The sequence below is a fragment of the Furipterus horrens genome, unplaced genomic scaffold (assembly GCF_987537825.1).
Source record: "Furipterus horrens unplaced genomic scaffold, mFurHor1.1.pri manual_scaffold_5, whole genome shotgun sequence".
Classification (NCBI taxonomy): domain Eukaryota; kingdom Metazoa; phylum Chordata; class Mammalia; order Chiroptera; family Furipteridae; genus Furipterus; species Furipterus horrens.
This window is the reverse complement of record NW_028327175.1, coordinates 13584477-13597764: the sequence shown is the minus strand read 5'-3', so window position 1 is coordinate 13597764 and position 13288 is coordinate 13584477. Positions and strand designations below refer to the sequence as shown.

The window sequence follows — 13288 nt, the reverse complement described above, 5'->3', positions numbered from 1 at the left end:
ATGGGCGGCTACAAAGCAGTCACGGGGACGTAGAACACAACGCAGCGAGAACAGTCACCGCTGCTGTCCTAACTATGGGCGGTGCCGGGCTGTCACTATCTTCATTAGGTGGATCATGTCTAACCACTATGATGAACACTTGAAACTAATACAATGTTAAATGTCAACTGTAAATGAAAAAGTTTTTATTAAAGTAAGAGTAACAATAGTCATGAAGATATAAAGTACAACATAGGAAATATAGATGATAATATTGTAATAACTCTGTGTGGTGTCAGATGGGTAACAGACTTATTGAGGGGAGAACATGGTAAAGTATACAAACGTCTAATCACTACATTGTACACCTAAAAACTAACATAATATTGTTATGTCAATTGTAATTAAAAAATAAATTTAAAAAGAATTTTTAAAGATAGAGAGGAGCCCTGGCTGGTATGGCTCAATGGACTGAGTGCTGGCCTGCAAACTGAAAAGTTGCTGGTTCGATTCCCAGTCAGGGCACATGCCTGGGTTGCCAGCCAGGACTCCAGTCGGGGCAGGGGGTGAGAGGCAACCAATCAATGTTCCTCTCAAACATCAATGTTTCTCTCCCTCTCTCCCTCCCTTCCCTCCTCTCTAAAAATAAAAATCTTTGAAAAGATAGGGAGGAAATAAAATTTTTTTCAATAAAATAGAAAAGAAAGGGTTATGAGTCAATGTCATTTCCAGGGGACCCAGCTCTGTCACCTTCAGAAAAGATCATGGCCAGGTAGCTCAGTTTGTTAGAGCCTCATCCCGATATGCCAAGGCTGCAGGTTCAATCCCCGGTCAGGGCACATATAAGAAGCAACCAGTGAATGCATGAATAAGTGGAACAACAACAAATTGATCTCTCCCCCCACCCCTAAAAATCAATAAACATATGAAAAAAAAAATGTTTAAAGAAAAGAAAATATCCTGGCCCTGACCTTGAGCAGGAAGGACTGACACCCTCCCCCTAAATCAAAACAGGAGATGGGAACATTGTAAGACAGAAAGAAATGGTGATCACAGGTGCTGAAAGAGGTCAGAGACCTTTCGAAGCTCTCTGACTTGGAGCCTCAAGACATCTGGAAGCCTAGTACTTGCAGTGCGCCAACTATGGCATGCGCTTTACATGTGCTTTTAATTGTCCTTAGAGTCATTCATCATTTTGGCGGTTTGGAGGCTTCTGATAACTCAGCCAAGTTCGCAGTATCTGTAAGGATTGTTTGAAGAAGACCCTGGAATTGGCCTAAAAATAAGAAGTCAAGTGGTAGTTCAGGTTTCCAGAGTTCCCAACCAGGCTGGCCAGGGACTACGCCCCCTCACTCCACCCTCTGAAAAAGATTGTCGGGTTCAGGACAAATATGCATTGCATTTGAATGGAATGTTCTCTAAGCCCAGCAGATAAAAGTACAGGAGGGTCAAGAAATAATAAAATAGTGAAAATACTAAATATCTGTCAAGACCACTATAAGTTTTAACTCCCTTTTCTAAGCCAGGTAAACACCTATTTGCATTCGTTCAGCACCACGAAGCTTTCAAAGCACTTGCACATAAGCCAATTCACTGGGTCCCTACAATTCCGGGGCTATGAGACCGCCCGCAAATGGAGGCCCATCTTGCTCAGGGGGAAACTGAAGGTCTAAGAATTCAAATCGTGTCGTTTATCCTGGTTCTTATAGCTAGTCAAGGGCAAGGCTAGGAGTCAAGAGCAGGGCACAACCTTTTTGCTCCAGATCTGAGATACTCCCCATACATCCCTACTGCACTTAACATGCACTTCCATTAAAGTCAGTAACTCTTTTATTGAAATAATTTGCACATCTATCTTCTATACAGACTGGATACTCCTTAAGAATAAAAACGTTTTTCACCCCAACACCTAGCAAAGAGACCAGCACATAGGTAGGTGCTCAACAGTTGAACTGAACTGACTTCTGTTTCCATCTTATATAAACAGGATATACATACAAACACTGAACAACAAACTCAATTCAGTGACTGCACTGAAATTTAAGTTCAGCTCTTAAATGCTATTTCTGAGCTTGTTCTGTTCACACATTTAACAGCATTTAAGAAACTGGAACTAGGAAATGAAACCACAATAAAAATAACCATTAGCAATTTATTTGTAGTTCTTCAATTTCCACTCCTCCCAGTGGGTAGTGGGTAGCGGAACACAAAAGTTGACCTACAAATTATCAACCAACAAGAATCATTTTGATTAAAAGATTTTACTACCAAAAAAAAAAAAAAAATTAACTCACAACTTCCTACAGTTCGGTATGCTACAATTGTTTCTCCAACTACTGAACTACAAGACAAATCTATTACGTTAAAAATTCTTATCAGAGAAAAAGATTTCTAAACCTCAGCTAAGCACAAACTTGGTATTTTCTATATTAATTTATTTCAGTAATTCTCAACCTTTTTTTTCATTATCACTCACTAAAAGAGCTTCTACAGACCTTTTTTTTCCTAATTATCCTCTGCCCCATGAAATTTTAATAAGATGGATACACTGTAAATCCGTTTAGATACTGCATGTGTATCTATGCTTTATACATAAAAAGAGCAAGAATTTTTCACCACCCCACCTCCCAGGAACCAATTTTCAGTCCCTTAAAGGAATGAAACAGCCCTCACTGAAAATGCATGATTTACATAATAAATACTGAGTGCTAGCTATATTGCCAGGCTGAGATACTCACTATTAAACAGCAACACAATTTACTTTTGTACTTTACTAGAAGAGTTTGACCCACAGAACTAAAATGAGGAGACCTTCTTCCTAGTGTTTGTACCTAGTCAAGGGCAGGGCTCAATGAATATTTGATGAATGCATGGAAATTGTTAGAATTATAGATGTGGTAGTTACAGGGCTTGTGAATGCCATTTAGCAAGACGGCTAGGGTACAGCAATGTTGGCTTCACATCTCAAAGAACTCAAGATCCAACTCCCTGCAACCCTGTACCCTGGTATTTTCTATAGTCAATTTTCAGGAGGAAAAGAGAAAAAAACAAAACAAAACAAAAACTAAAAAAAAAAGTTCCTGTTCAGTAATCTCTAACCTGCTGATTCACAATATGCTTTGAGTATCTGATGAAAGCTCCATCTTCTTTCTCCAGGAAAATACATACACACACAACACACAATTGCGAAGTGTTCATAGTTTCTAAACTCCAACTGTTAACTCCAATTTAAGAACTTTTCCATTAAAGGAATACGTAAACCAAGTACAGTCTAATAAGTTTAAAAATAAGTTATTTCTTCATTTAAATATAAGTTTTTAACCTTAAATGTGTACTTAACCAGAAGCATTCTTTTTGGTAATGTAATTACCTTTGTCTCGAAGCCCGGTGATTAATCCATTCTGCCACAGCTGCCTGGCTTAATGTACCTTAATATTAATTGTATTCTTACAGGTCAGAGGTTTATACCAGACAACTAGCAATAACAAGAGAGAAACAGCCTATTTTCTATATATAACTGTAATATCTAAATTAAAGCCACAATATTTACGAGAGCCACAAACACTGATTTCAAAATGGAGCCCGGTTCCCCCCTGCGGCAGGTGTCACTACACTCACTAAATGGAAAACACAGGGGCAAGCACTGTCTCTGGGTGCTGCTTCAAAAGGAGACTCTCGTGAAAATAAAATCCCCTAAACAAAGACCACAGCAACTCTGAATGATACCGTCTACTCTGATTAATAACAGAAAAATCACGCTGGTAGAACGGAGGGAAAGTTTGCTTGGACATAAAGGAGTGCTGGGCCGAAAGGTTATTTTAACAGGACAAACACGATGCCTTTAGAGTATTTTGAGACTTACATATAAGCTGTCACTATAAAGTGTATTTCTTAAATATCAGATAAGCTCCCCAAATACTTCAAAATTTGATCAAAATAATTTCAAAGTATAATTCTGAAAGATAATCTCAAGTGATCCATCCAGGGAGGCTCAGAAAGTTTCAAGTTAATAAATAAACATCAAATATTAGTATTTTGGTCACATGGTGAAAGAACCCCCAGGCACTAAAAAGTTGTTTCAATAGTGTAAAATCTGGGGAGAAGGGGGGGAAGAAGGGGAAGGGTCTAGTCAAGGAACATGTACAAATGACCCACAGACATGGACAACAGGGTGGGGACTGACTGGGGGGTGGGCAGTGGAGAGCAACGGGGGAGAAAATTGGGACAACTGTAACAGAACAACAAAAAATGAAATCAGATTTAGCATATTTTGAAATACTGAATATTTGTTGAATAAATCACTCATCAAATTTGATATGCACAGATGGTGTATATCACTACATGTATGGAAAGGAGAATTAAAAAATAAAAAGCATATATCTTGGTAAGTATTGTATTTTGAAGTAGTGACCTTTGGAAACTTACTCCAAAAATGGAACCCATCTATGGGATCAATCTTTGGAGCCAGTTTAAAGGTCCCGCAGAAGTCAGTTCCATCCTTTTAAACTTGAGTATTCTATCGTAAGTGTATACTATCCAGCTCAAGTATACACTCAGGGTAAAATATAAAGAGTGAAAATACTGCATTAGGGTTCTTATCTCCAAGCATTAGAAACATCAGTAGCCGACTCTGGCTATCTTCAAAAACAAACTTGTTGAAGCTAACAAAATTGAAAGGTGTCGGGAAAATCAAGGTGGAAAAGATAGCACCAACAAACTAGAAAAAGTAGCTCAAAACCACATCAGAGAAGAGTGTGATCTCAGGAACCATGTCAGAGAACAGTCTGATACACACACTGACGCTACTCTGGTAGGTCTCCAAAAAACCCGTGGCCTGTTCTGCTCTCAAGATCCAAAGCCCAGGGAGAAAACATCTGATAGACAAGTCTAGGTCAGGTTGTACCACAAAAGGGAAGGGGCAAAGGTTTCAACAGGGCATCCTGGGATACACACCATGGGGAACGCCCTAAGAACAAGACAAAACTGGGGGAGAGTAAAACAAACAAATGTCTGCAACGGTCCAATCCAAACAACCACGGTCCAATCCAAACAACCACGGGAGAGGGCTACTTCCCTCTCTATTTAGAAAACTTGAGGCTCAGAGAGCTTACACAGGTAAAATAAATGCTACACCTCAGACCGAGACTACAGTACCTCTTCCCACTTCTGCTATTCCATGGGCTCACTCTAAATTACACCTGGGCATTTAAAATAATCGAATCCAACCTTAAATCACGAAGATTTGCCACCAACAAAGATATTTAGGAGTACATGACACCACCCTGACCGGTAGCTCAGTTAGGGTTGTCCCAATACCCCAAGGTTGTGGGTTTGATCCCCAGTCGGGGCACATACAAGAATCAACCAATGAATGCACATATAAGTGGAACAACAAATTACTATTTCTCTCTCGCCCTCCTTTTCTCTCTAAAATCAATAAATAAAATTTTTTTTAAAATAAAATAAAACTACATGACACCAGTTATTTGGAGTAGTTCTCAATGAGGCATTCTGAAACACTGACTACTGGAGGCACTTATGGAAAAATCAAATGCTAGTTGGGGAAGGAAAACACCCAGCTCATTTGCTGCCCCTCCCCTTCAGCCAAGCTCAGGAAAGATTACAGAAATAGTGCCAATTATCTGGAAGCTGAATTCAAGTTTAAACCACAGGTACTTTAATACCTATGTCATTGATGCTCCACCCAGACTTGAGCACAGGGATCTTCAGAAGGGCACAGCCATCTGTGTTTTAATAAAAGCCAAAAAGGAAAATCATTGGCTTAAAAAAAAAAAAAAAAAAAAAAACTAAAATGTGTATATTAAAAAAAAAAATCTTTCACAATAACTTTAGTACATAATCTGAAGTCAGACTATCTGCTTATTGGGGGGCAACATTAGATTTAGGATATAAATCAAAGTAACTTTTTAAAATACTGCAGATTATAAGTGTGTAAAAAGTTGGTAACTCAATGATAATGAACAAATAACAAACTTGAACAATATGGATCAAGCTCATAAACAACACTGAACAAAAGCAAGACACAAATGAAAGTACAAAAATGAGCAAAATTATTCTATGCTGAATTCTAAAGCCAAGCTAATGGTGGCCTTTCAGGACTAGGCAGTGACGGGAAGGGAAATCAAGTGGGGCTTTTGGAGAGCTGGTCATGCTATTTCTTGACCCAGCTGCTAGTTTAATAGGTGTTTAGTGAGTGAGAATCCACCACAATGATGATATTTGCACTTTTCCATAAGTTTATTAGTCACAACAAAAAATATTTTTTTAAAAACTTAAACTCTCGGGTTTTTAAAGAGTAAAAGTAGCCCTGGCCAGGTGGCTCAGTTGATTGGAGCAACATCCCATACACCAGAAGGTCAAGAGTTCGATTCCCAGCCAGGGCACATACCTAGGTTGTGGGTTTGATCCCCAGTCAGGATGCACATGAAAGGAAACTGACTGAAATTTCTCCCTGTTTCCCTTTCTATTTCTCTCTTTCTCTCCTCCCTACCCTCCAATTCCTCTCTCTCTAAAATCAATAAACATATCCTCAGGTAAGGATTAAAAAGGAAAAAAATTATAAAAAGTAAAACTAATTTCACCATTTCACAATTTCTTATTCTGATTTCAAATAAGGTTAGCTCACATATATAAAGTGTGTCAACCACTAACAACCTGCCTGACCTTAAAATTCAACTTTTAAATATCTTAAGAGTACCCAGTTATTACAACGATGGATGCTAAGTTAAAATAATAAAAAAGTTAAAGCAGTTTACTGAATTATATAAAGGATGGGGCAAAAGCAGGTATGCGGTTGTTCCTATGGAAAAGAATACAATAATTAATAAATAATAATACAACAGATTTCAGGGAGAGCCATGAGGATGTGAAGAGAAGCCACACCATCTGAAAAGAGGGTAGAGACAAGGGGTACACAGGAGTCGGCTACGAGGGGGAAGCCACGTGGTTTGGAGAGAGTCCGCCATGAGGTCTGGAGTGAGAGGAGGAGACCCACTGGGAAACCTGCCTGGAGAACGTGGTGGCATGGCTGATGAGGCTGGAACTGTGGGGACCTGCCTAACCAAGCGTGGATTAGTGGGAGACGTCTAAAATGCTGAACTGTGACTGAGGATATGGAGCCACAGACTCCTTTTCTGAAGGACAGTACCTCTGACCAGCGTATTCTGAAACTGGCCTGATGTGGCAGTGAAAACATCTGTTTTGGGGTGTTTTAAAGAGAGTGGGACATAACAGTCGAGACCCACCGTTATTCTGAATCTGTAAAACTTTTAAATAACCCCCCTTTCCTTTTCTACCAAAATAATAATAATAATAATAATAAATTGTTTAGCACACTCACAACCTACTTTTGCCCCACCTTGTATTATGGCTAAGATGGAACTTGTTTGTATTGAATTTAGTAAGTTAAATCTAATATTAACAAGCATAAATGCCTGGGCTCTAGGTAAGAGAGTAACTCCTGCCCCCTAAAAAGAGTGACACAAGTTGAAGACATGGGGGAAATCTCCAGAGGAGGAATACATGAGTGGATCAGCTTACAGGGCTGGTGACCTGTACGTGAGGACGTGAGAACAGGAAAAAAAATATGGAGGTTAACACCTAAATCTACAGCAATGCAAAATTCCAATCCCACCACTTCCACTTCAACTCCCTGGACCTGCCTGCATGCAACAAGGGGAAAAAATTCCCCACGGTAGTTGTTGAAATCAGCAAGAAATGCTCAGAATTCGCTGATACAAAAGGCACAGATGGTTTCAATTACTTCCCACCAAAACACTTTAAATTGTCTAAATTTTCTAAGTACCATTAAGCTTCAACAAATTATTTAGATTACCTTCAGGAAAACCTATCACAGGAAAGTAGTGTGTTGATATGTTTTAGCTAAAACATTAGAGCAACACGTACTTAAAAAAACAAAAAGATACTTATTTTTTCACCATAATTTCTCACTCAGAGTGACTCTGAAGTCCAAAAGCTAGTTTGGGTTTTAGTATTAAGTTTTAGTTTTAAACACAGAACGTACCCTCACAGAAAAGTCTCCAAAACTATAAAACCAAAATATCCACTCAGGAATGAAGGATAACTTGTTTTCTGCATTTTGCTTTTGCTTTTCCTAAAATGTTACTTTTGCCCCAAAGGAAATAGATGTTTATTATAATTATACACTTAAAGAAAAACACTTATTACCAAGATTCGAAGTTGTAAAGCCAAAAAAGGCAAGTTGAATACTTTCTAAAACTGCATTTCTTGGATACTAGATATCTAGTTTATTTTTCCAAAGAACAAAAAGAAATTCCACATACAGCCTCGGCCCACCTTGAAGCCAGAGAGGGACATAACCATTTCTCATGTGATCTTAGTAAAACATGAGCAAATGGAAACCCGAGATATTGCAAATGCTCTCTACACAGTTCTATCAGGGTAAACTTTAGTTCATTAGATTAGTAAGTATCCGGAGTCCATCAACAGTCCATATAAGCTCATCTACATCTGATAAGTATTGATGACGCAAGACTAAATTGTTCCCTAAGAATTAAATTGTTTTGCCCGCCTTTATGGAATTGACAAAACATTCTTACCATCAAAACGAAATTAGGTACACCTGAAACGAATGTAGTTTCGTATGTCAACTACAATTTCAAAATAAATTTTAAAAAAGAAAAATAACTTATTTTCGCATCTGACTCTCAAAATGTCTGGTTTCCATGCTGAAAGGAAACAAGCCCCTGCGACCACCTTACCACACACGATTTAGAATAATAGCCATCTCTCCCACAGTCTGGAGGTCTCTAAAAATAATCATTTTTGTAGACAGATGTGTGATAAAGCCATTACAGCAAATTGCTCACGACAGAACACGGGAGGTGAATACAAAAGGCATACGCTGTAGCACTTTTTTCAACTTCTCTCCGTGTGAAAATTCTTACAAGATATTTGGGTGAAAATCATCTCTCAAAGCCAGAACACAAAGAAACAACTACGGCCACTTCCACCGACCTAATTGGAAGCCTTTCATGAAATCACAAACCTCCCATCGCAAGCACCCCACGAAAAAGCCCTTGTTTGAGATACTTTCTGGAGAACAGTCAATTGATAAAATGTAAAAGCGACACTAAAAATTCTCTCTCACCCAAGCCCTGTTTACCCAGAAGGTCATGTTCCCGTAGGTGTCACGAGGGTTTGGTTGGCCTTTTAACTTTATCGGTAAAACAACTTTGCCTCCATGACCATCTCATTGACATTTAAAAGAATTCCTAACAGGGCACGTCAAGCTTTTTAAAAAACCTCCCAGAAAGCAGACCCGCGGAGCCCTCCCAGGTCCTAAGAGCAGCGGAACCCAGGAGTCCGGGGCGGGGCGGTTCCAGGTGCTTCACTAGAGCGGGGGTCACCAGGTGGGGACTGTCACCTGGGGGCCGCACGGGCTGCCAGCCGCGCGCAGAGGGGCGAGGAAGAAGCGCCGGCCGCCTCGGAGCAGAAAAGAACGGAGGGACGTGAGCGGAGGGAAAACCCGAGCCATCTGGGCGCGTTAGACCTGGAAGCACCAGGCCGGCCGGGATCTCCGGGCGCCCCCGGGCGCGGGGCGCGGGAGCTCGGAGGGCAGACGCCCCAGACGCCCAGGCACCGCGCCGGCCGCCCCCGCCCGGCCCGCACCTCTCGGTCCTTGAGGCCCAGCAGGAGCACCTCCTCCATCAGTGTCAGCCGCGTTTCCTTGGAGTCGCCCTTGTCGTCGTCGTCCTGCTCGTCGCGGCGGCTCTGCGCGTCGTCCTCGCCGCTGCCGCCGCCGCCGCCCGCCGCCCGCTCCTTGTCGGCGGCGCTGCGGGAGGCCTCGGTGCGCCGCTGCACCAGGCCCGAGCTGCGCTGGGTCAGCGAGGTCATGGCTCCGGCCCAGGCGCCGCGCCGCCGGCCGACAGGGACGCGGGACCTACCGGCTTTCCCTCCTCCTCCTCCCCCCGCGGCCCCCGCCCCGGGCTTCCGTGTTAAATCCGGGCGCTGGAGCAACGTCCGTCGGCAGCAGGGCCGGGGACACTCATGGGGAGGCGGCTCCGGGCGAAGCAGGAGGGCCGGGCGTCGGCGCTGCGCGGCAGGGCTTCCTTCCTTCCTGCGGCCGCAGCCCGGGACGCAGCCGGAGCTCCGAGGCGGCGGCGGCGGCGGCAGGGACGGCGCCTTCCCAATATGGCGACGCTGGCTGACGTCACCGGAGGATGTGGCACCGCCGGCGCTGGGCTGGCCCAGAGGGCGCCGGAAGCGGTGGGCGGGGACCCGCTGACCGCGACCCTCTCCGGAGCCCTGGGGTCTCCAGCGGCCCTGCCCCGCTCCTCCGCGTCCCCTCGACGGCCCGGCCCGCGGTCCCTGTCCTGCGTCGTGCCCTCCCTCCGTGCGCCTCCCGCTTCGCCTCTCAGGAAACCAGGGCTGGAGCCACGAATCGGGGGCCGTGGCCTAGCGAGGGTGCAGTCCGCTCAGCCTCCAGCCGTGGCCTTAGCTTCCCGGACACCACCGTCCTCGGAACTGGCGTCGGCCGCGCTTGCAGGGGCCCGGCTTAGAGTCCGGGTCCCCACGAGTCACGGGCAGGACTTCGGTCGCCGCAGACGGGGCGAGAGAGGACGCACGCTCTGCCCACACTCCCTGACCCATCTGAAGCAACAACCGCGTTGAAATGGCTTGGAAGTGGACGTGTAGTGTGTCCTGGGTGTATTCCTGTACGCGGGAGATCAGAACAAACGGAACAGTTTTGTTTGTAAAACTTGCCCCCTCGCCGCCGGGCTTGTAACGTGACCGCCAGGGCGCAGTGCGGACAGTTCGCGCTGCCCACGTGGGCGCACGCACTGAAGGAACTTTATAGAGACAATAAACCTGTGGAGTCAGGCCACGTCTTTGTGGACATTAAATCTCCCTCAGTTTAATAACTAGGTTACATCCTCTTGGCTTGCCTGGCAGGTTTATGCACGTTATGTTAAAGGACAACATGACAAACCAGAGAGGGGGTTTGGAAGGCCACGAGGGTGGAGCTTGTAAGGAAAACATTACCCATTAATTAAGAATAGCATTGTGCACCACCTAATATTATTTAAAATCAACAGTGACCACAGGCTGTGGCAACAGAACGGTTTAGATAGAAACTTACTGTTTAACAGGACCTAAGCTGCAATAAATTATAAACGCCCGTCCCATAGGACATTCTGGCTAGAGCTCTTCCCCCTCCCAAAACCACAATCCAGAACTGGTCACATACTGTCGCCTGTCGCTGCCCTCCCCTCCCACGGCCCGTGGCTCGGGGAGCGTAGGGCAGGGTGAGGACCTAGGAGACTTTTTTTTTTTTTTTCCCCTGTTATTCTGGGCAAAGGTCAACTTCACCTCCAACAAGTTCTATTCACATCCTGTTCCGCTTTTTCTTTTCTTCTCTCTCCCAATTCTTTCCCAAAGAGCATAAATATAGTTTCTTTTCAAAGAAATGTCACTGATTTATTATTTGATTCATATAGTCAAGTACATATTGAAGGAGTATAAACATAGACATAGTGAAAATCTTGCTTCCAGACCTGCCTCTTCACCCAGTGGTTCCCCCTGTCCCCTGTGGTGATTTAAAAATATATGTCAACAAATGCTCTGATGTTCCTTCTCTCAAAAGGTGAATCCTGGTTCCCCTCTCCAGACTTAGTGGCTTTCTCCAAATGAATGCAAGGTGGCAGGTATGACTGTGTGTGACTTCTTAGACTCAGTCATGAAAATCTGCAGCTTCTTTGCTCGCTCTCCCTGCTTCACCCCCCCTCCCCACCACCCCCCCACTCCCTACCCCTGCCTTCACTCTGAGGAAGGCCAGCAGCCACATCATAAAGACATGCAAGCAGCCTGTGAAGAGGTCCAGTTGGGAAGGAACTGAGGCCTCGGGCACACAGCCATGTGAATGAGCCGTTTTGGAAGTGGATCCCCCAGCCCCAGTTAAGCCTTTAGTTACATCTTGATTGCAGCCTCATGAAAGATTCTGAGCCAGTCCCACCCAGCTAAGCCATTCCTGCATTTCTGAGCAAAAAAAAAAAAAACCTGAGATAATAAATATTTGTTGCCTTAAGCTGATAAATTCAGGGTCATGTTTTGTGCAGTAATGGTACTAAAATACTTGGGAACATATATGAGGTCTGTCCAGAAAGTATCCAGCCACACACTGTAAAAAATAGAGGCATTTACTGAAGAAGATACAAGAAACACTGTACATAGGACAATGACACCTCAGTCCCCTTCAATGTAGGCATCTTGGGACCTCACACAGTTCTCCCAATCTCCACCAACTGCCCCGCCGAATTTCCCTCACTCTCATCAATGGTCTGAAATCTCTTCACTTTCAAAGGTGATTTTAGTTTTGGGAAAAGCCAGAAGTCACAGGGCACCAAATCAGGGCTCTAGGGGGCTGGGCCACCTGGGTGATGATGTTTCGCCAAATAACTCCGCACAGACCGTAACGCATGAACGGGTGTGTAGTCATAATGAAGCTGCCTGTCACCAGCTGCCCATAGCTGTGACCTTCTGAATCATCCAAATAGTTGCCACAGAGAAATGTTCAAACTAATGCAAAATTTGATGCAAATCCATTGCTATACTTGCTAATTCTGCATGTGACAGCCACACGGTACACATGCCCACTCAACGACATCTATCGCCCACACTGACCAGTACAGTGAAGTATCCATTCACACAGGCACATTCCAGTCCACTCTGCTTGGCTGCCAGGTTACACTGATGTTGCACAAACTGTTCTCATTATATTAACAATGGTTGAACTCTTTCCAGAAAGACTTTGTACACACAGTTAACAACTAATATTATTTTCTTAGTTATCCTTCCAGAGTTTTTAAAATGTATATTCAAACAAATATGAAAATAAGTTTTTCTCCCCTTTTTAGGCAAATAATAGCACATTATCCACATCGATTTTATCTTGAATTTTTCCACTTAATTGACGTTGGAGAGCTATCTATATCAATACTTCAGAGCTTCTTCATACTTTGTTTCAGTTCATCATAGTCTATTGTATAAACATACTATAATTGTTCAGTCAATGCCCTATTGATTGACATTAAGTTGTTTCTAACCCTTTGCTATCACAAACGATGCTATAATAAATGTAATTACTGGGTGGGATGGGGGTGGAGAGACAGACGAAAAAAGAAGAACTCATGGACACCAACAACAGCTGTGATTATGGCGGGGGAAGCGTGGGTGGAGGTGGAAGAGGGTATGCGGAGAATAGTACAATAAAAAATGAACTGTTAACAAAATCTAAAGGAAAAAGTAT

At 43.4% G+C, this 13288-nt stretch overlaps 1 protein-coding gene across 2 annotated transcripts in view; it reads right to left on the bottom strand.

Annotated features, from left to right (window-relative positions):
• Positions 1-9942, bottom strand: part of GOLPH3 (golgi phosphoprotein 3) — a 35918-nt gene extending 25976 nt beyond the window's left edge. The window contains exon 1 of one of the 2 annotated variants that reach the window (XR_016511107.1): positions 3350-3402. Coding sequence is in view for 1 of the 2 variants with exons in the window: in XM_090276197.1 (XP_090132323.1) it covers positions 9652-9876 (225 nt within the window). In the remaining variant the exon portion in view is untranslated. Of the gene's footprint in view, positions 1-3349; positions 3403-9651 lie in introns of those variants that run through there. The other variant, XM_090276197.1, reaches the window with a different exon arrangement.
• Between the last annotated feature and the right edge of the window lie 3346 nt (positions 9943-13288).